This window comes from Apus apus, chromosome 16, assembly GCF_020740795.1.
Source record: "Apus apus isolate bApuApu2 chromosome 16, bApuApu2.pri.cur, whole genome shotgun sequence".
Classification (NCBI taxonomy): domain Eukaryota; kingdom Metazoa; phylum Chordata; class Aves; order Apodiformes; family Apodidae; genus Apus; species Apus apus.
Window position 1 is genome coordinate 5,205,797 of NC_067297.1, and position 27,822 is coordinate 5,233,618.

General features: G+C 43.3%; 2 protein-coding genes across 6 annotated transcripts in view; one reads left to right on the forward strand and one right to left on the reverse strand.

Moving 5' to 3' along the window:
• Window positions 1-10,847, reverse strand: part of MED15 (mediator complex subunit 15) — a 28,274-nt gene extending 17,427 nt beyond the window's left edge. For 2 of the 4 annotated variants that reach the window (XM_051634125.1, XM_051634124.1), the window contains exons 1-7: window positions 10,693-10,847; window positions 5,025-5,112; window positions 3,906-3,957; window positions 3,415-3,444; window positions 2,025-2,240; window positions 1,262-1,530; window positions 108-485 (exon numbers count right to left, since the gene is read on the reverse strand). In XM_051634125.1, the coding sequence (XP_051490085.1) occupies window positions 108-485; window positions 1,262-1,530; window positions 2,025-2,240; window positions 3,415-3,444; window positions 3,906-3,957; window positions 5,025-5,112; window positions 10,693-10,760 (1,101 nt within the window). In that variant the 5' untranslated portion in view covers window positions 10,761-10,847. The remainder of the gene's footprint in view (window positions 1-107; window positions 486-1,261; window positions 1,531-2,024; window positions 2,241-3,414; window positions 3,445-3,905; window positions 3,958-5,024; window positions 5,113-10,692) is intronic. The other 2 variants (XM_051634128.1, XM_051634127.1) reach the window with 2 other exon arrangements.
• Window positions 10,848-10,900: 53 nt separating this feature from the next.
• On the forward strand, window positions 10,901-27,796 carry KLHL22 (kelch like family member 22). 2 transcript variants are annotated; one of them, XM_051634129.1, is made up of 7 exons: window positions 10,901-11,237; window positions 20,099-20,368; window positions 20,944-21,109; window positions 22,140-22,858; window positions 23,828-24,020; window positions 25,432-25,665; window positions 26,648-27,796. In XM_051634129.1, exons 2-7 carry the CDS (start codon window positions 20,142-20,144, stop codon window positions 27,023-27,025), a joined length of 1,917 nt encoding a protein of 638 aa, XP_051490089.1. In that variant the 5' UTR covers window positions 10,901-11,237; window positions 20,099-20,141; the 3' UTR covers window positions 27,026-27,796. The 2 variants fall into 2 exon arrangements, with proteins under 2 accessions (XP_051490089.1, XP_051490090.1); XM_051634130.1 differs by having other exon boundaries at window positions 20,116-20,368.
• Window positions 27,797-27,822: the final 26 nt, after the last annotated feature.

Here is a 27,822-nt window from a genome sequence, read left to right on the forward strand (position 1 = left end):
CTGTAGTTATGTCTTTTCCTCCTTTGTTATTAGCAAAAGTCAAAGAACTTTTTTATTTCTCTAGAGGACCACAATGACCCAACAACCAGCTGGTCACTAGCCCTTACCTGCATTGCTTTTAATTGCTGTGGTGTAAGAGTAACAGGCATAACCTGACTAGGAATTTGTCCTGAGATTGCCTGTGGCTGAGATACCATGGGCTGGGGTTGAGGCTGGGATTGTGGTGGAAGCTGAGACTGTTGTGCCTGAGCAACCTGTTGTTGTTGCTGCTGCTGCTGTTGCTGCTGCTGTTGCTGCTGCATCTGTTGCATTTGCTGTTGCATTACTTGTTGAGGTCCCTGCTGTTGTATCTGTTGCTGTGGTATTTGTTGCTGTTGTTGCTGCTGCTGTTGCTGCTGCTGTTGTGCCTGCATAGCCTGTGCTGCCTGCAGCTGCTGCATTTGGGCAATTCGCTGAAGTTGCTGCTGCTGCTGTTGCTGCTGCATCTGAAAAGCAGGAGAAGCCAGGATACTAAAGCAATGCAATAGCAGCCTTTTTTTTATAGCATAAACCAAGAGCTAACAGAATCCTAATACATCAGCCTGAGGATTTAAGTCCAAAGGGAAATCCCAGACTTTTTATCCACTAGCTCCTCATATATCTCAACACTGCATGTCCACATAGTTCACATCCCATGGTTTCAATATTACAAGCTTGTCTCACTACTGAAAAAGTTCTCAAAAGCAAAAGATTAAATCCATCCTGTTCCAATGGGCTCAGAGGAGCTTCTTCCAACGTAACCAACCTGCATTAGCACCACTGTGTACTAGAAAGTGCACAAGAGCATGACAACTGAAGTTTCTTCTTCTGCTTTTGTGCCGAAGGATGATGCATATACATGATGTGCTTGGCACACATTGTTTAAAGTGGCAATGTGTACCTCACACAGTGACAAAAGAGACTCTATTTCTGGTGTAATACAAGTGCTTTTAGGCCTTTCCCACATCCCTGTTCTTGTCAGAATGAAAGACTATCCTGGTTTTGTAAAGAGACAAAGGTTTTAATTCTCTATTTCTATGACAAGGACTGTTAAGCTTTTCTTCTGGGACATAAAACACCCTTGCAAATTAACTTCCAAATCTATACTGAAGTCCTACCCCAAAATAGAAAGATCTTAATAACAGGTGGAGCTGATACTCAGTACTTCCACACAGCCAAGCCTCACTTGACAACTAACTCAACACAGATCACTTCAACTACCATTGCATTTGTTTGTCATCACCTGCTGTTGGTTTTGCTGCTGCTGCATCTGCAGTTTCAGCATGTGCTGTTGCTGCTGCTGGACGGCTTGCAGCTGCTGTTGTTGTTGCTGCTGCTGTTGTTGGGCTGCTGCAGCAGCTGCTGCTGCCTGTTGCTGCTGGACCTGAAACTGTTGTTGCATGGCTGACTGCTGGGCCTGGAACTGCTGCTGCTGCAAAGCCACCTGCTGCTGCTGGAATTGCTGCTGCTGCTGCTGCTGCTGCTGCGCTATCTGCTGAAGCTGAAGTTGGGCTGAAAAGAAGGTAGACTGTACTTAAAACGTGAGACCCAAACAATGTGAGAGGCAATTACCCAGTATACCTCATAATAATTGAAGATAACCCTGAAGTACATTAATGTACTTCATTAGCAGCATATATTTTTGCTTCCTCAAATGGTTGAGGCACATTAGCAGCGGAATTAATGCTGCTTCCTACTTCCAACCTCTAATCCTCACTGCCTATATTGAGTCAGCAACCCAGGTAAAGCATATAAAAATGTCTTGAAGTTGACATCTTGTAGGACAAAAGAAACATTTGTTCACACAACAGCTAGACTGTGCCTCACTATACTAAGGAAGACATTTAGCCCATTAAGTAGCAGTATTTGAAATAAATTCTTCCTGCAGTTCACTTGGCAGGTTTAGCCAGAAGTGTGAAATCTCTTCAGCAACCCTTCCTTGTGGAAAAGAGTATGTACTGAAGGCTGACCACAATTTCAGTGGTTGAAGCAAACTGAACACTTACTCTGCTGAGTAGCTGTAGAGACGCCAGGTATACCATGTGGGGCCATTCCTGAGTTTCCAGGAGGCTGCTGCTGCCCTGGGAGACTCATCTGTTGTCCCATTGGGCCAAGGCCACTCATCCCACCCATCGGTGCTCCTTGAGCTCGGGAAGCCATGCCCATTCCAGGTGCCCCTGCTGGGGGACCCCCAGTGAGATTCTGCAGGGCATTCATTGGATCTACAAAGAAAACAGTTACCAATATGCAACCAACCACGCAATTGCCTCCAAAAAATCCTCAGTTCTCCATCATCCACTCTGACAGCTTCAGATGATGACTAGATCCAATACGATGAGCCTCTAACATTTACTGCTCTGCCTGTAAGACCACAAGAAACTTCTGGAATGTCTTTGCCTCTCTAATAATATGGAGATTATTTAAAGTGCTACAAATAGATTCTAAATGCACTAGAGAAAAGAACTTATAAGCAACCTCTGGATTTATATCCAAGTCGAAACAAGCTGCCAACAAAACTCCATGAGGATATCCAGCCTGCAAACTGAAAAACCAAGAGTAGTCTCACTGTGATCCAATTAGCCTCTTCCTCCTGAGGTCAACACAGAGAAGCACTGCTTAAACAAGAGGAAGTGCTTTCCTATACAGTTCCCCCATAACATCATGTTTATTATGCAGTGGATACATTTCATGGCTTTCATGATAATTGTAATCATCTGAATCCTGGGCGCACAGGAAAGTGAAGTCAAAGAGGGAATGGCAATTCAAGCGGGCAAAACACAGCATAGGGTGCAGAAGCAATACTAATCAGGTACAGAAGACAACAACCCTCTTTTTTAAGAATATTTATAATTTCCAACTGCCTAGGCTGGGTGTTAGTCAATCACATACACTGCATATTTAGCCCACATGGGGATAAAAATAGAGGATCCTGCTATGTTCCTAACATTTCCTGCTGCAAGTAGCACAGGGCTGAAGACATGGATCAGATCTAACCTCAGGTAAATTGCAGTGTGTGTGCCCCACAAACACATCACCTGCCTCTGAGCAGCACACTGAGGAACCACAAGCTAGCAACAGGGAGAAACTTGGACTACTCAGCAGGACATTTTCTATCACTCTTGTTCTCTCAAGAATCTTCGTGTTGTGAGCTAACAAAGGTACCAACAGGGAAACAAATGTCTCCTCTGTTACATCCAAAACACTGTCCAAGCCTGTCACCCTCATCACCAGACAGCTCCAAGACTATCATGATCCCTTTCTTTTCCTCCAGCATTATTTAATATTCCAGCTAGGGAATCCAAGGCCTTCTTATTCTTAGTACACCACAGTCCTGATTGCTAAGCTATTCTGTCTAGACATAGGGGAGGGGAGGAAGGAAAAAAGAGGAGCTCTTACCACTGACTGAGGCTTGAGATTTCTTATTGTCTGCAAGGGAAGAACAATTAATTTCTTTTGTTAATTTGGTCACACATAAATTCAGATATAGTCTCTACCAAAAAATATATTCACCTAATATATTTAAAAAAAAAAAAATAATTACTGTCTACTGTAGTTCTAACAAAATACATCAATGTACACCAATTTGGTAACCAGAATGCTACATAAACAATGGAAAGAAAGCAAAACTACAGGAAAAAACTAGGAAGATGGAAAAAGTAGTAAGTTTAAATAATTTCTCAAAGACTTCAATTATAGAGGGATATGTAAAAGAAACAGCATTCAGAAACTAAGTATGTCTATTCCAGGAAAAAATATAAAGTAACTTGTGAAGAGTCACATGGAGAACCACACATACAGATCCTAAAATATACTTCTTGGGGAGGATGGGATGAGCAATCCCATTACTAAGAAAAAAAATAACAAAACAAACCCAAGCAATTACTTACGAATATCTCGAAAATGGATAATAAGTCTGGCCACAAGAGAAAGATATTCCTCCTAAACATGAAAAAGAAGTGGTTTAACACAGGAAATAAAAGCATTGCACCCGTGATTTTCTGGTTCTTCAGTATTCTTCCTCAACAAGACAGCTTACACTTCACTATGGCTATGAGCTTTTCAGAGCAGTTCACTTTCAAGGAACAGCCTGTTCATGAACCATGTGAGAATACTTTTACTAATAGGTCACTGTGGTTGATGGTACAAGAAGGCCAAGAAATTGCAAAATTCACTGGAAAGAACCTCCATGACAGTCATACTAACAGTCACACCCATTTTCCCCTTTTTATCCACTCACTGACTTCAGCCCTTGAACCAAGTCATGCTCATACTACAAGAACTTTTTCAAGCTAAGTGAGTATTACAAACACAAGTAAGTTAACAATTTTAAAGACAAACACATGATAGAAGTGAAAAGACAAACACTTTTGGTAGCATTTTGCTATGAAACTACAAACTCACCAGTGAGGATGCCATCAGCAGGCATAAATTTGTGACACCAGCACTACAAAATTTTCACCAAGACAAGTTCTACCTCAAACGTGACTTGTCTGGAGACAGCAACAGTGTCCAATTTCTCATAACACAGCTCCAGGGAAGTTTACATTTTGGCAAAGTGTAGAATTGTACATAATAACCAGACTTTCACAGACACCACTGCACTTCCCTTGGTCTTACTCTTGACACAGCCTTTTCATTTGCTATCTTAGTCTCTCCTGACCACCAAACTGGTCAGACAGAATGGTGCTACATTGCAGATAAAGGAAATTCCATGCAATTCACTACACACAAGGCTTTGGACAAGAATTAAGTGCAGTCCCTACATGCACTATATGCTGCAGCATCAGCAAAGCTCTCTTGGACTGAAGTCCAGTTGATGCACATACTGGATGCAAAACACCTCACTTCCTCTCGGGGGAAAGAAGCACAGAGAAATAAAAAATGTTGCATAACTATGTATCCTAAGCAGTTAACTAAGTGCACTGGGTTTGCTGTTTCTGCAGGTTGTTCCAAACATCTTTTGACACACCAGAACTTCTGGAAACAAACAGAGATAGATGCTTTACCCTTGTTTTGGCCTTCATAAACACATGACTCTCCATGTCTTTGCTGGATTTATTGTGGGCAACACCAGCCTTCCTCATCGCATCATCACTGAAAAAAAAGAGGAAAAAACAAGGCTGGGTATTAATTGAGGGCATCAGAAAATCCTTTCTGTCATTAGGAAGGTCTGTAAACCAGCTTTTTTTACAAGTCTCTTATTTATAGATTTAAAAAAAAGCAAAAACCCACCCACTACATATATTATTTAAAATTGTCACCTTTTAAAATTTCTTCAAATAATGGAGAAAAAAGCCAATTGATTTCTGAAAGGGAGCACAAATATTCTTTGCAGAAATTCAACAACAACTGTTAAGCAACTCATTATTTTACCATGTGATGTATATTTTGACAAAATACCAGGACCTGTTCATTTGAGGAAAGCTGAATGACAGGATTAATGCAATCCAAGCAAACAATGGGCTTCAGCCTGCCTAGCATTAGGCATTTCCAAAAGAATCCTCTAAACATAAGGTGGGAGAATAAAAAAATAAAAGATTGCCTAAAGGCACAGAGGTTTGACCAATGAGTGAGAATAACAAGTGGGAGCATTGATCAGGGGCAGAGAGAAGAGCAGAGGGGCAGTGATGGGCAAGGCAGGGAGGGGACAAGCAACATGAAAGCAGCAGGTGAAGCAATGAGATGAAAAGAAGATCCTGTTGATGGAAGGTTGAGGGGAAGAAAAATATCAGGGATGGTAATTAAAAGCTTTAAATTCCTTTAGTGTTCTTTTCCATTTACCAGCCAGAATCATTGGGACTTGCTGTCCTTCCACCATCACACCTCTAGTAAATTAGGACCTAGATCTGCCCTCTGGATGAGATATTGAACATGCAAGATTAAAAGGAAAAAAAACCAAACACACACAAAACCACACATTGCAAAGGACATGGGTGGAAAAAAAGGGGCATTCTCAGTACACCGAAAAGTAGCAAACAATTGCACTGTGAAACATGCAACAAGATAAAAATACCCTAAAACACAGCATTTGGTCAGGGAACAGCCCTGCTGAAATCTCATTCTTGGAAACATGTCACTTCACTGCAAAGCCAGTTCTGTGTCAAAGCAGCCTAGCAGCTACAGTCTAAATTCTACAAACTAGTTACCAGGAAATACTTTCTCCTTCTGATTAACGTCTCAGCAACTTATTTCTCAGTAACTGCTGCTGCATGAGCAACTGCCCTCCACTTAAAATGTCAGGGTAGTGATCCCTCAAAGTTCCAGCCTGTCTGAGGGGGGACTATTGTTTTCCCCCAAACTTTTATCACCTCCCATGCAGCAGGAATGGTGCTTCCATGAGCAGTAAGCTGGTCCAGTGAGCCTTAAAGTGCAGGAGCTTAGGCTGCCACAACTCACACATGCAAACTAGTAGCCTAGTAGTGTACAGCTAACCTGCAATGCAGCAGACAGCAGAACACAGCTACCTGCTGTAAGGCTCTCTCATAGTAACTTGTTTGTGTGGTCTGGCAAACACTAAGAAAAAATGCTGTTTGTACATGAAGGTTACTTAAACTCAAGTGGAATCCAAACATAATGCAGAACAGCTATTCTTCCATGCACCAACAAGCCTTAAAGTGAGCTGCTCATAAAGGAGCTCTGCTGCAGAGGGAGAAGTTATATCCAACTATTTACTGATAACTCCCTTTTTTAATGTTTTCCCTTTCAGAAAGGCTGCCTCTAAATCCACACTGCTCTCTGAATTCTCCTTAACTTCTCAGTTCCACAGTACAGTGATAAAGCCCCTCATTTTGAGAGCAGCAAGAACTGAGTAGGCAGAAAGACAAGAAAAAGATCATGCAGAGGCAAGCAGAGGAAGTCACATGTAGGTAGTACTAAGTGGCTGTGACTCAGATGGTGATCAATGTGGTATCAGGAACTTGGGGAAAAAATCCACAGCAAAGAACTTACCTACTTTTATTTTTATCTAAAATTTCCTTTTGATGTTATAGAACATGAACTATATTGTATAATAACTACATCTATATTACCAACAATGCCACTTCAAGTGCTCCGTGTCATTTCTGTTAGCATTCCAATAAAGGTTTAGACTAGGAGGGAGAAAAAAACCACACAACTTGTTCTTTTTCACATATTCATCTGCAATCAACATAAAAATATTTACATTAAAAGACTGGGAAAGTTATTAAATAAATGTAAAGCCACTGATTTAGCAGATAATTAAGGATACCAAATAATGTATCATATTATTGCAGAACACCAAACTCATCAAAGCCCTGAAAACTGGATGGCACCAGGCAATCCAACCTCAACCTGCCTCAGAAGCATCTACTAAACATGATAAGATGAGCCTTCAACCTCTGCCTTTCTCAATTCAAGCAGAATGCTCATAGGAGCAGTTTCACATGATAAAGCACTCAACACAGATGCTAGCTTCAGGAATTCCCCCTCCATTCCCCAAAAAAACTGTTTCCAGCCAAACAAGGTACAATCTCTCACTAAGGTCACCTGGTCTAGTTGAAAAATCTTGCAAAACACATTCTCCTTCAACCTTATACCAGCTCCCCTAGACAGCTCACACCATGACTGCATGAATCAGTTGTTCCAAGGAAACAAAAGGGCAATAAGTTCCAGTGCCAACACCACATCAAGCCAAGTAACATCACCAAATAATGCTGCTTTGTGAAACAGACTATTTGATCATGACAATACTTGGTTCAACAAAACTTTCTTGCTTTTTCTCCTTTGGGGAGAAAAAAATAAAAGAAGAAAAAGAAAGGGTGCTGATAAACTGTTGCCTAATCCCTCAATTTCTAGACCCCAGGAAGGGACAAATATCTGCTTTCTTGGCCTTTTTTGCTTGAATTCTCATTAGACAACCTAGGCTGGAATACAAAATTCAATTGGCTTAATGAACTGTTTTTGTGAAGTGTTTCATAGGGAGCAGCAATGCAGATTATTTTCTTTTTTTCTTCCTCCCTCAAAAACTTTAGCTGACCCACTAGCCTCCTGCCTCCCTGTTCCACAGTCCCCACCTTTCATCTGCTCCCCATATTCTCACCCTTATGTCTGTTCACACATGTTCTTTCTTGTCTCACTGCACCATTAGCTAAATCTTAAGTGAGAACACACATATCAAAACTTCAAGGGAAAACACAGTCACAAAATTAATGGGCCATCACACAACTCAAGCTACATCCCTTTTCTAAGCTCAACACTATTCCTTTCTAACACAGCCCAGAAGCACCTTTGGGCAGGAACTGTACACAGCTGCCTACTGAGTTTACCACACACAGCCCAGCTTGGGTTTGTCCTTCAGGCAACATCAACATTTAAAAATAATTAAAGGAAAGACCTCTAGAAAGGAGGCACCCAAGGCACCACTATGTGCCAGCTCCCTGCCAGGGCCAGAATCGAGGGCTGCCCAGCAAGCACAAGTATATTTTCACACTCCCGCATCATCACTGTCTCCTGGAACAACCTGGAGGAAGTCAGAGCTGATCCCTGGCCTCAGGCATCTGAGCTCAGGCATTCCTGGATCTCTAACAGTACAGAAGTCCTGCTTGGGCCTTAGTTACACGAGAACCCAACACTGAAGGGGCTTCTCAGGTTATCAAACACTGTACCCTTTCAAATGATGACAGCCAAACCACACACACTGACCACTGACACACTCACTGGGATACCTGTTCCACACAGCATCCCTGAAACAAATAATATCAATCTTTCAAAACCATACAAAACAGAATTGTTGTAAAGGAATCTCAAGTGCCAAACAGCAACAAATTAAGACTCCTGTACCCAGGAGCTTTAATGAGGCACTCAAAATGAGTTATAAGAATGGCCCCACACATTGCAGTTAACTTTTCAGACCAAGTGTTAATATTCATCTTGGCAAATATCACTTGTAATTGGCAGGATGATCTGGAAGATATGCACACGTGTAAGACCGTGTATTATCCGAACTGTTAGGAACAACCTTCCCACAAATTAAGAAAACTGTCAGATGATTCACCAGGTATTTAATTACCTCCCTCTTCCAACTACAGAAGCTTAACTAATGGCAACACTAGAAGCTTATGGAAAGAAATAGGCACTTGTTATATGCACAGCTCAAGACTTTTTAGCCAATGTATGGCTTCTTTTTCTCACTCCAAAAACTATTATAAACTCTACTTCTGGCTAGCTTCACTATTTTCTAAGTACCAACATGAACCCCTAAAGTAAAGTTGTTTTCAGATATCTAGCACGTATTAATCACTTTAATATATATATATATATCCACTGCAATCATTGTACAGTTATCCCAATAACAAGTTTGTTTGCTTTATTAATAAGACAGTGAGCACAAGCTGTAAACTGTAAACCTGGATGGAGTCCAAGGAACAAACACCACGTACAGACACAGTCTAAGAAAAAGACAGTGTCAATATGTCCCTAACAAAAAGCACACCCATCATATACAGACATCTGCACAAATGTGTAAAAGGCAATACACAATCTTTTATTTCTACTTTTTCACAACATGAACTAAACGTTTAACATCACTGTAATCTCTTCATATGGCTCTAATCCTAAAGATTTTATTGGTCAGTAGCAACAATCATTTAGCTCCTGCTGTATGTTTCCATTGAAACATTTACCAGCATTGTTCACTGCTCAGAGAAAAAGCAGCGTCAGTTTGCAGGGCAAACACAAACCCAAGCATTTACTGCTGACTCATGTAAAACTCCTCAAAGTTACACAGCTTTGAGGGCACTTTTGTTTGCTTGTTTTCATGAAGAAGAGGAGAAGCAGCAAGGGAAAAAGCAAGGGATTAAATCTAACAAGATCAGTGACTTCACAGAAAGTTCAGTAAGTAAAATATCAGTACTGAGCACCAGGAAAGTCTGCATGGCTTTGACACATTATCCTGTTTCTTTAGTGAATGCCATAAAAGTTTAATTCTGAAACAGCACCTAAAGTGAAGCTCACTACCAGGCAGCAAAGCCACAGGCAACTGAACAGCACACTGTTTACTTTTCATAAAAAGCAGCCTGATTTTTTAAACATCGATTCTCATAAGCAACAAGGCACTTTTCTTTTAACAGCCTATTTTAAGCATCAGACAGATACCAATTACAATGATGCTTGCTTTAGAAGAGAGAAAGCAAATCCCTGCCCAAAATGACCAAACATTAAGTCACCAATGCTTTTATTTTGGTTTTGCCCCAAAAAAAGTCAGATGCACGATAGCAACAGTGATTGTCATCGGACAGAATATGTCGAACTTGGCCACACGATGAACACTCTAAAATCGAAGCCCTAAAGCAGCTGTCAAAGGGACAGGAAGCCAGTATTCAAGAGGAAAGTGAAAGGGAAGGAGGTTCTGAGAAATGAAGTCCCAGAACAGGCCCGGCCGCCCTCCGCACAGGCCCTGCGCAAATCCTGGCAACGAGGCCCCCCCCCGGGGGAAGGACGGAAGGGCCTGGGGGAGAGAAAACACCGGGGACCACGGGCCGACCCGGGCAGCAAAGGGAGGGCCGGGAAGGACTCGCAGAGGAGCGGAGAGGGGTGGGACACAGCCACCGGGGCGCGGGGGGGCGCGGGGGCGGCGGGAGCTGCTGAAACCCCGCCCGGCAGCAACCGAGACCCGCCTGCGGCCTACTGAGCGGCGAGGCGGCGGCCCGCACTCACATCTGGCTGACGAGCTTCTGCCGGAAGTTGGTGCTGCGCCAGTCGGTCTCCGGCCCGGTCACGTCCATCCCTGTTGCTGCCGCCGCCCGGTCGCTACAGCCCGGTCGCTACAGCCCGGTCCCTACGGCCCCGCCGCTCCCGCCCCGCCGCGGAAGTGTCGCGCAGCCACTTCCGGCGCGCTGAAGGCTTGAGGGACATGCAGTCCTAGGCGCGAGCTTCCGGCGGGGCGCGGGGCTCGCGGGAGATGTAGTCCCGCCCGGCACCGGCACCGGGCCCGGGCCCTGCAGCCGCCCGCAGCCCCGCACCCCACCGCGGCCGCGACGGGCCCGGCGCACCACCGGGCACAGCCGCGCCCAGGGACACGGCAGCGCCGCCCGGGCTGGCGGGGGCCCCGGGAACGCGGGGCGCTCTGGTCCCCGCCGCCCGCCCCGGTTCCGGCGGCCGCCGCCCCTCCCTCGCCGGGCGGGCCCATCACGCGCCGCCGCCGCGGTTTCCGGTTCGCACATGAAGGCGGAAGCCGCTGGCCGAGGCCGCCGCCGCTCTCGGTAGGTGGCCGGGGGGGCGGCGGCGGAGGGGGTGGAGAGGGGACGAGGCCTCCGGCTGGGCCGCCCGGTGCCCCGGGGGGCGGCGCTCCCCGGCAGCCGCGTCACCCGGTTCTCCCGGCGGAGTCCCCAGCCCCCGGGGGGCGAGGCGGTTCCCGCTTCCCCCGCAGGGATGCCCGGGGGCGGGAGCCGCCAGGTGCGAGGGCCGGAGCAGGTCTGGGGGGCACCGGAGCGGGGTCCGCCGAGACAGCCCCTTGCCAAGGCTCTGCCGCGACGTGAAGCCACCGAGGCCACCCAGCCAGGCCACGGCTGAGCGGCAAGGCCCCGCTGCCGGCACGGATTCCCCGAGGATGCCCTGGCGAGGTGGAGGCCGAGCCCCACATCCCTGCACGGGAGGGGGGATGAGCCTGGCCGGGAGGAACCTTGGGTCTCGGGACCTGCAAAGGCATTTTGAGCAGGGGAAGGGAAAGCAAAACCAGAAACATGCCCAACCTGGCTTTCACTTCTTCCTCACAGGGCTGGTCTAGAGTCAGACTGTCTCTTTTAATAATATGCAACGCCAAGCAGTGTTCTCCTGCAGAAAAACTGCTCATTCTGTGTTCCTGGTGGGGAAATGTATAAATGACAGGGCAGGAGGGAACCCCACAGATCCCTGCAGGAACAAAATGAATGTATATTAAATATCTAGGTTTTACCAAGGGAAAGTCATGTTTGACCAACCTTATAGCCTTCTATGACGAAGGAACTAGGTGGATAGATGATGGCAGGGCAGGAGATGTGGTTTGTCTTGATTTCAGTAAAGCATTTGACACTGTCTCCCACAGCATCCTCATAGATAAATTGAGGAGGTGTGGTCTTGATGATCAGGTAGTGAGGTGGATGATGAACTGATTGAAAGGAAGAAGTCACAGAGTTACAGTCAATGGGACAAAACCTAGTTGAAAGTTGGTGACCAGTGGAGTCCCTCAGGGGATGGTACTGGGACTGGTACTATTCAATATTTTCATCAAGGACCTGGATGAGGGAACAGAGTGTGCCCTCAGCAAGTTTGCTGATGACACTAAACTGGGAGGAGTGGCTGACACACCAGAAGGCTGTGCTGCCATTCAGCAAGACCTAGACAGGCTGGAGAGTTGGGCAGGGCAAAACTTGATGAAATTCAACAAGGGCAAGTGTAGAGTCTTGCTTCTGGGGAAGAACAACCCCATGTACCAGCACAGGTTGGGGGCTGACCTGCTGGAGAGCAGTGTAGGAAAAAGGGATCTGGGGGTCCTGGTGAACAGGAGGATGACCATGACCAGCAATGTGCCCTTGTAGCCAAGAAGGCCAATGGCATCCTGGGGTGCATTAGAAAGGGTGTGGTTAGTTGGTCAAGAGAGGTTCTCCTCCCCCTCTATTCTGCTTTGGTGAGGCCACATCTGGAATATTGTGTCCAGTTCTGGGCCTCTCAGTTCAAGAAGGACAGGGAACTGCTTGAAAGAGTCCAGGGCAGAGCCACAAAGATGATGAAGGCAGTGGAACATCTCCCTTATGAAGAAAGGCTGAGAGAGCTGGGTCTCTTCAGCTTGGAGGAGACTGAGGGGTGACCTCATCAATGTTTACAAATATGTTAAGGTCGAGTGCCAGGAGAACAGAGCCAGGCTTTTTTCAGTGATGTCCAGTGATAGGACAAGGGGCAATGGGTGCAAACTGGAACATAGGAGGTTCCATGTAAATACCAGAAAAAATCTTCTTTCCTGTGGGAGTGACAGAGCACTGGAACAGGCTGCCCAGAGAGGTTGTGGAGTCTCCTTCGCTGGAGACATTCAAAACCCACCTGGACAAGTTCCTGTGTGATGTGCTGTAGGTGACCCTGCCTGGCAGGGGGGTTGGACTGGATGATCTTTCAAGGTCCCTTCCAACCCCTAAGATTCTGTGATATATTATGGATAAGGTAAAATATTCCAGTTAGAAAGCTCAAACTCTTTAGGTTATGCTAACGGAGGAAACAGATTTTTAAATATCTATATATTTAAATATAGATACATTTAATGGGAGCTTTGCCATATACATATTAAATATGAAATGTTTTCTTCTCAATAGGTCTTAGAAATAACCTGCAATAACTAGGCTTGTGGGGGGGAGAGGGGGGGGAAGAAAAACAGACACAACAGGTTTTTGCTGAAAAGAATGAATGCCAAGACTTGTTTCCCAAATCATGCCTTTTGGTTTCCTCCCACCCTTGAAGTATACTAGTAATGCTAGAACCCAAAAATGGCTGAGAAATTCAGCCCAGAGTGGTGTGCTTGCAAATTGTCATTAGTGACTTAAAGATGGTGTATACAGACCTAGCAAAAGCCCCTCACCATTAGTTTTTCAAAACCCATGTTGAGATATTCTGCACTACCAGCTGTCTTCTTCATTTCTTTCTTTTTGTGGGGACCTCGATCAAAAGGGATTGTTTGGGTTGTTTCCCATGTTTGTAGAAGGTTCCTAAAGTGAAGTGGTATTTCAGGAAGATTTTTTTTTGTTTTTTTTTCATAATTGTGAATACATAGAGGGATAATTCTGAAAAAAGCACTGCTGAGCAAAGCTGCTGGTTTTCCTTCACCCCTCTTCCCTGCTTCTTGACAAAGCATGGAACTGGCTTAAGTCTTGTCTAGACATCATGGTGTACTCATTTGTCATCTATGTAGCAAACAGTCTTACAAGTGCCCATTACCAATAATCATATAGTTGGTGAATTACTCCAGTATTTGCACTCCAGTTAGAAGGAACAATAGGTTTTGCTTTTCAATTTACATTGTTTGTGGCATCACATCTGTTTTCTGAACTATTTTGGCAGGCACCCAGCTGCCTCCCCATTTTCATACTCCCTGACTAGTTGATCTGTTCTGTTTGTGTGCCCTCTGCCCTGCTGAAGTTCTGGCACACAGCCAGGTTCTGCCTGTCTGTATTTGCAACCCCTGTGAGTCAGTGTATCTAGCATTTTGCTCTAGTCTTGTATCTTGTCTTCTTGTCAGGCCCTCAGCTGAACCCTGGCTTAGATCCTAATTCCTATTACTCCCTTGGGGAAGATATGAAGGTGTGGGAAGCTTTAGGGCACAGATTTTAAAATTCCTCCAATGCACTAAGACTTTTAAGGGCTTAATCTATTTGGATCACAATCAGCACACCACACTGGTTGGTCTGTATTAGAAACAAGCTGTGCAGAAGATGCCCTGCAAGAAAGAGGACAGAGCTGAAACTGAGAGACATCAGCAAGCTTTAAGAATGGACCAAGAGGAACAAAAAATGTTAATAGCAAAAGTGAAGTCATGCACCTGGGTCAGAGAGGCTCCCTATATCAGGGCAGGTTGGAAACAAGCCCAGCTAGAAGTCAGCTTTGCAAGAGAAGGGCCTGGGGGTCCTGATGAGCAGCAAGGTGACTGTGATTCCTCTGATGGCAGCCAGCTTGATGCTGGGCTGTGTTCACAGGAGCACAGCCAGTAGGTCATAGGAAATAATAATTTCCCACTCTGTTCAGCACTCAGTAGCCCATAAAAACTGAATGCCATGCCCAGCTTTGAGCTCCATACTGAAAGAAAAACCTGTGTGCTCAGTGGAGAACCACTGTGCAGGGCAGGAGCAGGTGCAAGGGGATTCAATACCTGCAAGGCTAAAAGACTGGGTTCAGCACAGAGGGGAAGGCCAAGGGGAGAGCCAGCTGCCATTTTTTAAGCTATGTAATAGGTACAGGAAAATATAGAAAACTCTTCTTCGTGCTGCACAGTGCCAAGAATGACAAGTGTCACAAATTGCAGGAAAAGAAATACAGACAGGATAAAGAATAAAATAAATATAATGGCTAAGCACTCAGTTTTCTGATTATTGATAAGAATGGAGACTCTGCATTTCACTAGACAAGGCTCTCAGCATCTTGACCTGGCTTTGAAGTTTTCCCTTCTTTGAGCAGTAGATTGGACTAGAGACCACCCAAGTTTCTTTGCAGCCTAAATTATTCCACAATTCTAAGAAAGCATGTGTCCCCCACTAAGCTTGAACCACCTGTCCATATGGCAGTAAGCTAAACAGATTTGGATACCTGACACCAGCAGCAAGCTCTAGTTTATTTTGGGCACGGCTGACGTACAAGAAAATATCACTCTCTGGATAAAAAAAACACAAGATCTTCAATACAAAAATGTCTGAGTTTCCATGGAAACTAACTTGGATAATCCTTCCTGTATCCCACCATTTTTCTACAGTGGATAATTAAGGCTGTCAGCACAACTGTACCAAAAAAACCCAAACCCCACACACTAGTAAGCATGTCTGTATGACATGGATGCTGGTCGTAGCAGGGTTGTGTCTAGGTGGGTATCATACCATGCAATGCCAATAGCAGAGTTCAGCACTGTAAGTTACCCACACTGTTTAAAGCACAGGATCAGTGCACAGCATCTCACCAGAAAATAAAGGCTGAGTATATCTAAAATGGCAGCAGGATACATCCAGAACATAATTCCCGACCCAGCTGCTTGGAAGTGCTCCCAATGCAACACAAATAGGTTCTTAGGGAAGCAGGACTCTTGTTTTGCTTTTTTAACCCCTTGGTTTGAAGTGACCAAAAGTGCATGTCTTTCTACTCAGCACTGCCTATAGAAGTGCACATATGTTTACTGACCTCATGCCCCTCTTGACGTACTGGCACTGTTGTAATACCCAAAAAGCAATCACTACATTAACCCATGTCATCTTAAAGCCAAATGCTAACCAACATAACTGCAGTCTAAAATACCTTCTGCAGACAGCTAAGAAAACCTCTAGTCTGATTTTCTCTGCAGCTTCTAAGTGGTTGGAACATGGACTTGCCTTCCCTTGTTTCTGGAGACGGCATTCCACAGCACACGAGACAATAGTTTTTATCTTTGCTACTGTTAAAGGAGCACAGTAAACAGAAAGAATTCCTCATCTCTTCCACCTATTGCAGTTAGTCCTGCAATACTCAGCCACTGAATCCCACTGTTAGCAGCTGATCATCACTGAGAAATTTGCACAAGGGTAGAGAAAAAAATTAAATATATTACTCAGATTTCTAGGAACTTGGCTCAGTCACAGGTTCTCAATAAAAGAATAAGAGATCAGAGATGCCTCACAAATATCCTACAAGCAAAAAGATGACAGTAGAGAGGCTCAGGACAGAGGGAACTTAGCTGCCTGGTTCAAAGGACTGTGCAAATACATTAGCTAGCCAGGGCCTGCCTACAGCTCCTTCATTTACAGGGACAAATATGGCAGCCTGTGAAAATGGTGTCTCCAGCCCTAAAAGTTCCTGAGTGGTCAAGAAGGAAAAACAGTAAATAGTCTGCAAGCTGCAGAAAACCTATCTCCACTCAGAACTGTACTGATTGTACTACATTTAGGTGTGGGGTTTTTTTTATAAAGGGTAATAAAGAATACACAAAATACAAGTTTAAGGAGATAGGGTTAAATTATTTTCAGCTTAAAACATACAGAGGTTATTCAGTAAAATTCCTTGTTATTTTTAAGACTGACATACACTTAAAAGGTGTAACAATTCCTAGGTCCCTTAACAGTCATTCCCCCCACCCAGCTTGTACACCACATGCACTGTTTGAGCTACCAGATTTTTAGACAGTAACAAAGGCACAAAGCACACAGGTCACAGTTAGACCACACAGTCTGAGAAGCAAAGTGCTGTGCTAACATGAGTATCCCTCCCCAGTAAATCTGTAGTCAGCATTTACAACAATACTCAGAGAAATACACAAAACTACCAGCTTACCAAGCATGCTGTATTTAATCCAGAAAACTCAAAACACCCCACCTGTCTTTCAAAAGAAGCACACAACCCAAGCCCACTAACTCTGCTTCAACAACCACTCTTAGTAACTTCCTGCCCACCCAACCCCAGCTGTTCCTTGAACAGCTATTACAAAGCTGAGCACACTCAGTAATCAGCTAAATGAATCTTGCTGGCCAACCCCCACAAGCAGTTTAATGGTCCTCTTCCCTTCTTTGTCTTAAAGGTCTTTTCTACCAGCTCCTAAGACTACCTAGGTAGGAGTTAAGAGGCTTTCTGTGGCTTTGGCTCAAAGAAGAGGACTTAACCACCTATGTCAGTCAGACATCATAGACTAATACCACAAATGTTCACTTTTAATTTAATTTGTTGAGAACAGTTCATTAAATTCATTGCAGCAAGAGTTTTTCTAAAGTAGTCTGTTACCAGTGGTTAAAACAATGACAACAGACATGCATATTTGCTTTATAAGCCTTGAGGCCCAGTTTAGGAGAGTAGGGAGTTATCCATAGCAGGATATAGGTTCTCTGAGTAGTCACAGGGTAATTAAGAAACTTCACATATCCATGTACAGAAAGAGCTTATGAGTGCTGGCAAGGTTTAGACCACATACACTGTATCTGTTCAATTTTCTACCCTTTTTCCACAGCAGCATTGGCATTCAACCTACACATCTGAAATTAGTTAGCAGCAAATAGCTGGATGGCAAAATACTGAGGTAGCTGTGGATGTCCATGTCATAGTGGCTCTGTTCTCCAAATGCACGAGGCAGCTCTTGTGTGGGTGTACATGCATGACTGACCACCCTGAGGACAGTCCAGCTCACCAGTGACAGCCAAGATATGACCCAGGGCAGAAACTGTGAACAAGAAGCAGGGACTGCCAAAATTCAGAAAACAGAGCACAGCAAAATACCTGTAGGCTCAGCTGTTGACAAGCCAAAAATCAGCTGTGGGGGATGGTTCAGCTGCATTCCGACCATCTATGTTTGACCACACTGCGCTTACCAGGGGTCTGCTAGAAGGGCTGGTTATAGCTAACAGTAGTGAGATAATTCAAGTCTACATCTAGCAGAACTAGCAGTGAGATAAAGTCCCTAAAGGTCTTGAAGGCAGCCTCATTTGTCATTGAAAGCTCTGCAGATACTAATGCTCAGAGGCTTCAGAATCCCTGAAATTTTATATTTTATTTTAAATTTACTCTCACAATATTATTTGATCTTCCTGGTTCCAGTGACCATATTTGAAGACTGGATTCCTTCTGGGGCTTTACTTGCTGAAAGCTTCACCCCCTTCCTGTTAACAGACTTAATATAGTTTATCTGAATCTCTTCCCCATTTGGACCATATCTCACCCTACTTTGTTTTTGCTGCATTTGTTCCATTTTAGTGAAACAGAAAATTTTTGCTCAGCTCCTAGTAACAGTCACTCCTTCACATACCTTTCTCACTATATTATTTCCCTTGCCTCAATCCATCACTTTTAGTATTCCCCAGGAGCAAATCAAATGATACAGTAATGTTTTGTCTGCTTCAAAAGCAGTCATCTTATTTCTAGCATTTACCTGTCATGAAGAATAACCCATTACTCATCTCTTCAGCTGATGATGGATAGTTTCCCCCATAGAATCAACCTGAATGTGCTCCCTAGAAGGCTGCCTCATCAGAGCTTCTCTTCTCAGATGGTTGTCTTGGTTTTGCTGGGGGAAAAAAAAAAAAAAAAAAAGCAGACAACTATTAACAGGCTTTTCCAGGTGTTTTTTCCACCCCATTTACCATGCAATGCCACCTAGCTCCCTTTTGTTTTGGACAGTGTAGAGTAACTTCCCTCGAGCAGAACAATAAATGCTGTTATACTTCTTGGTATCACCCACATAGCTCCTTCCTCACTGTCCATACACAGAATACCTTGCAGTGTTTTGAGAGATTGCCAGTGCTACATTCACTGTCTATGGCTGGCACAATTATACAATGGTTCTGTTTCTTCATTGTTTGTTTGGATTTGCTGGGTTTGTTCTGCTTTTGCTTCTCTGACTGCTGATGACCCCTTGTGACTATCCCTTCTGCCATTCACCTGTTTCCCAGGCTGCTGGAAGACAGGCTCTTACAACTGTGTTTTAAGCAGCCACATCAGCTGTTATTTCCTTTTGCTAATGCATTGGGGTTTTTTAGTGTGCTCAGATAACTAGATAAGAGTCTAAGAGCTCTAAATGCAGTAACTTCTGACATTCTTCAAAGACAATGGGAAAGGTAAATTACAGGATGGTAGAAGAGGACTCATGAGATCTTGAGAGCTTAACCACAGATAAGAAACACAATCACTTCCAGCTAGATTTTTACAGGTGTTTCCCCATGTGCCATAGGGGACCTTCCTGCAGTGTCAATGGCAGCCCCAGAAAAAGGAATGGGATAGCCCTCTACAGTGCCTACACTGGAGAAAATTCCCTCTCTGCAGGGAATCACAGTGAAGTGAAAAGCAGTTGTTCCTGCTAGCTTGAGGTTGTCACAATGAAAAAACTCACTTTGAAGCCTACAGTTTCATATAGTATTTTACAGAATGGCAGTTTGAAATGTTCTCAGCTAAGGAAAAGAAGGAAGCAAAGACAGGGAGAGAGGAGAGCTTTCAGATGTTGGGGTAAAATATCAAGACTGAAGGTGCAGTTTATTTTGCACCGAAGTTATCTGAGGATGCTAGGCAACCTGGAGTTTGGCAAAAATTATGTCAATTTTGTTCTTTGTTAAATATTATGCATAAATGCAAAGGAAATTAGGGTCTGGTTGGGAAGTGGAACTCTTGCTAAGAAAAAAAATAAAAATCCCTACATGCTACATACTGTGACCCTTGGACTGAAAATACAAGTGTCAGAATAGCTGTTTGAAAAACTGTTCTGCCAGTGTGGTGTGCTGATATACACCTGTATATTTACAGTACCTTCACTGAGAATCATTTATTCAGGGTTAGGACTGTGTCTCCCATCGACTGAAGAGTTGGTTTGATTTATTTACTGTGACAGGCAGGGGTCAGAAGACCATTCATGAAGCAAAAGGCACAAACCTTTGCTGATTCTGTTGTCTCACAGATTTCATTCTGCTACAGCTGGTGGCTGAGCATTTCTGCCTGGGATGGCGGAGGATCAGGAGCTGACTCAGCCACACAAAGCTCAACTGGAGCCCCCCCTTCAGCAGCGCACCAGCAACACGTACCGCAGTGCAGAGCACTCCCAGGCCCTGCTCAGTGGCTTGGTATCTCTCCGAGACAGCAGCATCCTCTTCGATGTAGTTCTGATAGTGGAAGAGAAACCTATTGAGGCCCATCGCATTCTCCTCGCTGCATCCTGTGACTATTTCAGGTACACTTCAGTACAAGCATGTTTCTGAATGTTACTCCAACCTGTAACATCCAAGCCTTCTGCTTTAGCACACTCCTTCTGGGTGTAAAATCAGATCCATAAGATGGAGCTGAATGTCAGAATACTAAGGGTGGCTTTATTCACCTCTCTCTTCTGTATCTACAGAAATAAAGCACACTGAGTTTACCTCCACTAAATTCAGTGCCCATGGTACTTGGAGGTATATAAAGAGGAGAGACTATCATAACAGGTTCTTCTGCATAAATGCACTCTGGGTGGCTTTCAGCATATCCTTAGTGTTGCGAGACTTTGCCCATTGTGCTGATAATTTCATAATACACAGAAAGTCACTGGAAATGGGTAACTCCTCTGTTACATGCCTATAATGTGACTTGCTGTCCACTAAATCAGGCACTCCTTGGTCAGTTTGACTAGCAATTTCTTGACCTGACTTTGTATTCATAGAGTAAACAAACAAATCCCAAGGCAATCCAGACAAGAGGAAACAACAAGGGCAAACTGAAAAAAGCTTTAATGCAAATCTGCCATAGCATGTGCCGTTGTCTTTTTTACAGAGGAATGTTTGCAGGAGGACTGAGAGAGATGGAACAAGAAGAAGTTCATATTCATGGCATCTCCTACAATGCAATGTGTAAAATCTTGAACTTCATTTACACTTCTGAGCTGGAACTCAGTGTGAACAGTGTACAGGAAACCTTAGCTGCAGCCTGTCAGCTTCAGGTGAGGTACTGAGGGATGTGACCAAAAACAAGCAAGAAACAAAAGCAACAATGAAAGAACCAAAAAACATGGATATCTGGTTAGATGGAGCACTAGGGGGTGAATAAGAGCATGGATCTGATAAGAAGAACTTCTTTGGTATGCTGTACCCACTGGAACTAACTATGGAAGGGCAGCAACAATGAATGAGTTACTTGCCCATCTCATTTGTGCCAATGGTTTTATTACTTAAAAACATTTACCATTTTGTCTAGAGAACTATTTTATACAGCACTCACTTTCACTCATCTGCTTATGAAAGCTTCCCTAGAACTGAATACCTCTGGTCTATAGTAAAGGACAGGGCTTACTGCTCAGAAATTGTTGTGCTGATCAAGATCTTCTCCAGAACAAGTCCACAGGCACATAACCTTCGCTGACCCTGTCACTCGAGGAAATCCTACCACTGTGGGTTGTTCACTAAATGCAGAGTTCATGTGCCTCTAAGACAAGATTTCTTTCTCTGCTTTCCCCTGCAGCTGTACAAGGCTTTGATACTAAATCTTAAACTTTCTGAGCTTTCTTTGGTTGGTTTCTACACACTTAGCACCACTTTGTTAGCTGGGTCTCATGCTAACAGACCAGGCAGGCTGGCTATCCATGTGTCTGCCAGTGTGGTGTGCTGATATACACCTGTATATTTACAGTACCTTCACTGAGAATCATTTATTCAGGGTTAGGACTGTGTCTCCCATCGACTGAAGAGTTGGTCAGAGCATGTGTCTTGGAAGACACACTGCTGCTGCACCTGAAACCAAGCTCATAGGCTTGCAGTATAGTGTGGCTAGAGGATCTATATTACATTTGTATACATACCCATCTTGAGTGCTTTTTCTCTGAGGTGAATTGGGTGCAAGTGAACATGGTGATCAGACTGTAAGGAGAGCAGTCATCTTGTGGACAACTTTCTTAGAGTCATCCCAGGCTTCTGTCACCTGTCTCTTGAGTGTGAGGCAAGTGGTGTCTAAAATGACAGTTATCTCTCTTGCAGATTCCAGAAGTTATCAAGTTCTGTTGTGATTTTCTCATGTCCTGGGTAGATGAAGAGAACATCCTTGATGTATACAAACTAGCTGACCATTATGACTTGAGACATTTGAGTGAACAGCTGGACTCCTACATTTTGAAGAACTTCACAGCTTTCTCACGGACACAAGTGTATCGACAGCTACCCTTGCAGAAGGTCTACTCCCTTCTCAGCAGCAACCGTTTGGAGGTTAACTATGAGTTTGAAGTTTATGACGGGGCACTTTTTTATCATTATTCTCCAGAGCAAGTGGAGACAGATCAGGTCTCCCTGATGGAGCCCCTTAAGCTGCTTGAGACAGTTCGTTTTCCTCTGATGGAACCCCAGATCCTGCAAAGGCTTCATGACAAATTAAGTCCATGTCCTTTAAAAGATACAGTCGCAGATGCATTGATGTACCACAAGAACGAATGTCTTCAGCCAATGCTTCAGAGCTCCCAGACACAGCTGAGATCAGAGTTCCAGTGTGTAGTGGGATTTGGAGGGATGCATTCTACTCCATCCATTGTCCTCAGTGATCAAGCCAAGTATCTGAACCCCTTGTTGGGAGAGTGGAGGCACTTCACAGCTGCACTAGCCCCCAGAATGTCCAACCAGGGGATTGCTGTTCTCAATAATTTTGTGTATTTAATTGGTGGAGACAACAATGTAAGTGGTTTTCGAGCAGAGTCAAGATGTTGGAGGTAAGAGAAGGATAATCCTGCTATTATTTTTATTTCCACCCTGTTGCCCATCTCTGAGACAGTAAGCCAGCTGTGCAGCCTATACACTTCCTAGCTGAAAGATTAGGAACCGAGCAGGGGCCTCACAGAAAGAAAATACAAGAAATAAAGAAATGAGCCTGACAGTAACAGGAACTAGGATTTTCTACAAGTCATTTGAATGTAGTTTTGGTCCCAATAAAAAAGAGATTTAGCTCCCAAAATGGATTTTTAAATAAAATGCTATTACTGATGGATTATTGAGAATTTGTGTGCACAATAGATAGCATCATTCCAGGATTCTCTTAAGTGGTTCTGCTCTAGGGAAAAGAGCAGAAGGAAAGAGCAGGTCTAGATCATAACGTCCACTACATTTTAAAACCAGATATAAACCCTTTTTGTCCTTATAATGTGCTAATTTTTACTAGTTTTACTGAGTTGCCCTTATTTTATGGCATGCATAGTGTTACATTACAACCAGTTTCCTCTGTAACTAAAATTGCCAGATGAGATATTTTGACCTGAAAATTAATCATGAGTTTTACTTTGAGCAGCAGATATTTGGTAAAAAAAAACAACAACAAAGAACCCATGACATATTTATGCCCTTCTTGGCCTCTTAAAAATCCAGATTCAGTCTTTGTGCTATTTTTAGCCTGTTTTACCCTGTAGAATGGCTTCGTGCAAGCAGAGATTTTGATGTATAACCTGACAGCAGTGTATAAGATAATGGAAAACCTAGGCTTTTATAGCATGATTATATAATCTAAAAATAGAGTAAATACAACTTTGCTAATAATAAAATGCTGACAAGGCCAAATTTCACTCCCTTTTACAGCTGAGCTCAATTTCAAAGACATCACAATAACCCACAACTGTGGTGCTGTCTGGTATTCCAGCAATGGATCTGTGGCTGTGTGCATAACTTCTTTGATCCCATTCTTTTACAAGGTATGACCCACGACACAACAAATGGTTCCAGATACAGTCCCTCCAGCAAGAACATGCTGACCTCAGTGTATGTGTTGTGGACAACTACATATATGCCGTCGCAGGCCGAGATTACCACGAAGACCTGAGGGAAGTGGAGAGGTACGACCCTAAAAGCAACACCTGGGAATATGTGACACCTCTGAAGAAGGAGGTGAGTGCATTAGCCACACACACTACTACGGTGATTCTGTGGTACAGTTCCCTGATTCCTGAATTAATCTTTTTAGATGCTTTTCTCATGTGTAGCTTTAAATGTGCTGATATTCAGATGGGAAACAGTAACCTCTGTATATGGGATAAATGAATATCAGGAAAGGAGAATAATAATACATGTCAATTCCATTTTGAGGTTAAATGCTTATTTTTCCTGTTTTCTTGTTTTCCCCTGCACCTTTATTGTGTTAATCCTTAAAACCATTTAAAACTGAACACATAACCTCTAGGAAGAGAAAGTTCACATTCCTCCTAGGCAGGTAAACTATGATCCACAGTAGTACAGGCTTCTCACTTACAGTCCTGACAAGATGCTTTGCTGCTAATCAGAAGAGATAATACCCCAGTAAGAAGGTACATCAGTTTCTATAGACTACTTAGTTCCTGGACACAGAACTGAGATTGGGTAACAAGTTATGGTGACATCAGCTTATGTGATGCAGAATCACATCTCAGCCAGCTAATGTCAGACCATTACTCATTTAAAATACATGAGTGAATTTTTTGTCATCAGTACCACTTATCCTTCTAGGACAGGAACTGCCAAACTAGCAGTCATGCCCCCAAGAACCAGGAAATGGTGCAGTGACATGAGAATTGGGGTTATGAGGGGAGAAGTTTGTTCTCATACTGCTAAAAAAGGCAAGAATTTCCATGTTCAAGTTAAAATTGTTGCAAAGGAGGAAGATAAATACAAACTACTGCTTGATGAATCTTGGTTAGGAAAGAAAACTAAAATCCTAAGCAATCTTTCAAGGTAATATGCTGGTTTCTACTACACCTTTTCAAAGCTTTGAGTTAAGTGACCAGCACTAAATAATATTTGTAATTTCATAAGGCCTCTCATTTGAGAATCAGAGGACACCTTAAAAATATATTACTGCTGTTTTAGAAAAGGCATGCAGAGGCAGAAGAGGCTAAACTGCTTGCATGAGCTCACAAATAATAAATGTGTCAATGCTGAGAATATTAAAAGCCTTAAGATCCAGTGGAGTGTCACAGGGTACCTGCATTCCTGATAACACTGCTTGTGTAAGAAAAAAAACAGAATCACTTCCAAGTGGACCAGGGAGAAAAGTAATAGTATGAATGATCTTCTAACCAAGGAGCAATAAAGAATGAGAACCCATTGTAGTTCTGGAAGTTTTAGAAATTCTAGTGTGTTTCATTCAGAAATTCAGACTTATAGCATTATCACTTAGAAGGGAATTGTGTGTAAGAAAATCCTTCCAGATGCTGATACCTGCAAAACTCATGAGGAATGTCACTCCCTTAATGTCTATTCCATACTTTGAAATGAAGAGAAATACATAAATCCAGACCTCAATCTCCTGCTTTCCCATGTACAGGTATATGCACATGCTGGAGCAGCACTGGATGGGAAGATGTATATTACCTGTGGGAGGAGAGGAGAAGACTACTTGAAGGAGTTACAATGCTATGACCCAAAGACTGACCGCTGGGAAGTTTTAGCAGATGGTCCAGTGAGACGTGCTTGGCATGGGATGGCTGCACTGCTAGGAAAGCTCTATGTAATTGGAGGAAGCAACAATGATTCTGGCTACAGAAGGGATGTTCACCAGGTGAGAGCATGTTGTACCTGTGTCTTTCTTGGAAGAGTCTCGGTCTTTTGCACACTTGCACTCTGACGTAATGTTTCTCTTCTACTAAGTATGCAAATAAAGCTGTCTGCCCAGCAACAGCTACTGCACCAGCTCTGCCCCACTCAACTGCAGAACTTGCAACGATTTATTTACTGCTCTCTGTCTTGTCTAACCCACAAAACATTACAGCTCTAGCACCTGGAATTCCTCACACAGCAACTAAATTACTTTGCATTGTCTTTTTTCCTAAGTCAAGGACTTCTGAATTACCAACATGTAGTTGCAGGACAAAGTTTTTAAGGATATGTTGGATGGCAGTTGTATAATGCAATAAAATGTATAGTGTCTGATGGTAAGTGATGACTAGAGAGAATTTTGCTGCAGTGTTATTCCAGCTTCTAGAACTGCTAGAGACATTAAAAGAAGACACAAAAAGTAACTGCTCTTATAAAGCCAGTGAAGATGGCAGAATTAAAACTAGCTGAAAAGTGTATCTGAATGATAAAAAGGTGCTTACAAATAAAAGCTATTAGCCAAGTAGGTACCCAGTGAAATCTAAAACTTCCCAACATATGGTACAGCTTACAGAGACAGCTTAGCAGATTTGTCATATTTGTATGTTCCAGCACATTTTCTCCTAGTGCAAACAGATGCATTATGTCTGAGCTTATATCAGCATGTGTCCCCACCTCTCCCACTTTTGTATCCATTTTTTTTAATACCATACAGCTATTACCCCAGTAACAGGGTCAGATGTTGTAATTCAAAGCTATATGGCAGCTATGCAGAGTTTTCTGCTGAGTCCTGTATTTCTACTACATAGTGATAGGCTCTCTGCATTATCAACACCCTGTCAAAAGACTGATGATGTTGCATGGTTTCTAAACAGTTTGCCATATGGCCAGGTTTTGTCACTAAGACACAAGTTGGACTTTAGCTAATCTCTTTCTTGTTTTTATAGGTTGCCTGCTATAGGCCAAGCACAGATCAGTGGACAAATGTATGTCCACTTCCTGCGGGACACGGAGAGCCAGGTATCGCGGTCTTAGACAATAGGATCTATGTCTTGGGAGGCAGATCCCACAACAGAGGAATCCGCATGGACTATGTCCACATTTACGATGCAGAGAGAGACTGTTGGGAGGAAGGACCCCAGCTGGAGGATGATATTTCTGGGATGGCTGCCTGTGTGCTCACTTTGCCCAGGGCTATTTTAATGGAAACAGAGAAGTGGTTCTCAGAGTGGCACGCAGACCGCATGAAGTATCACCTTGACTTTCCATCAGAAGTTATGAGCGTCTCAGACTGGGAGGAATTAGACAATTCAAGTGAAGATTAGAAAACTTTTAATATTTATTTTTTGACAGTGGAGAAGGAAATTAAGGCTTGGAGAAAATATTTAGAGATTTTATATGTCTTTCTTATATACATAAATCAGTATTTAAAGGTTTGAAAAATAAGTGTTCTGCCCAAAAAGCCGTTCACAGTCAATATCTGCCCATCTGCAAGTGTTCTGCACAAAATGGCACTTACAGTCAGTATCTGCCCACCTGCCAGAAAGCAGCATTTTTAAAGTAACTACAGAACTGTCATTTTCTCCCAGTTAAGGTATAGAGGTTCTTTTCCTTTGAAGGAGAATTTTTTCAACCTGCAGCATGGACAGAAAAAAAGGCACAGAAGGCTCAGTTTGACTAGCTTCTTGCCTTCCAGCTTTTAGCTTGAAATAGCTTTTTGAGATTTTATTTTTTTTCTTTTCGGTAATAAAACTTCCTAGCCAGCTTAACACAGGAAGGCAACACCGAGTGTCTCCCTCCTGTGCCAGGTGTCAGACAGCTTGATTGGTTTTTCAGCAAGATTGAACCTACAGAAACAGGAACAGTAGCAAGAATGTCTGAATCGTCATCTCATCTGGGCATGCAGCCATCTTTGTAACTGGGTTAGGGTCTGAACTGACACCCACTCCTGAACTTCTGTACTGCAGGTTCTGTCAACAGTGGAAAGAAGAAAAACCTCTCTGTACAGAGTATGGTAATCTCATCGTTCAACTGTCAGACACATTTGTTTGTGAGCATAAGTTAATAAATCCTTGTCAGAACTTTTTTCTTTTTAACTACTGTCTCAGTTTTATTAACTGTG

Excerpts from the sequence above, each read along its gene's own strand:
- KLHL22 (XM_051634129.1), top strand. The coding sequence starts at position 20,142 with ATGGCGGAGGATCAGGAGCTGACTCAGCCACACAAAGCTCAACTGGAG. Across the intron at positions 22,859-23,827 it reads GCAGAGTCAAGATGTTGGAG|GTATGACCCACGACACAACA; the intron begins GTAAGAGAAGGA and ends TTCTTTTACAAG. Across the intron at positions 25,666-26,647 it reads ACAGAAGGGATGTTCACCAG|GTTGCCTGCTATAGGCCAAG; the intron begins GTGAGAGCATGT and ends TTGTTTTTATAG.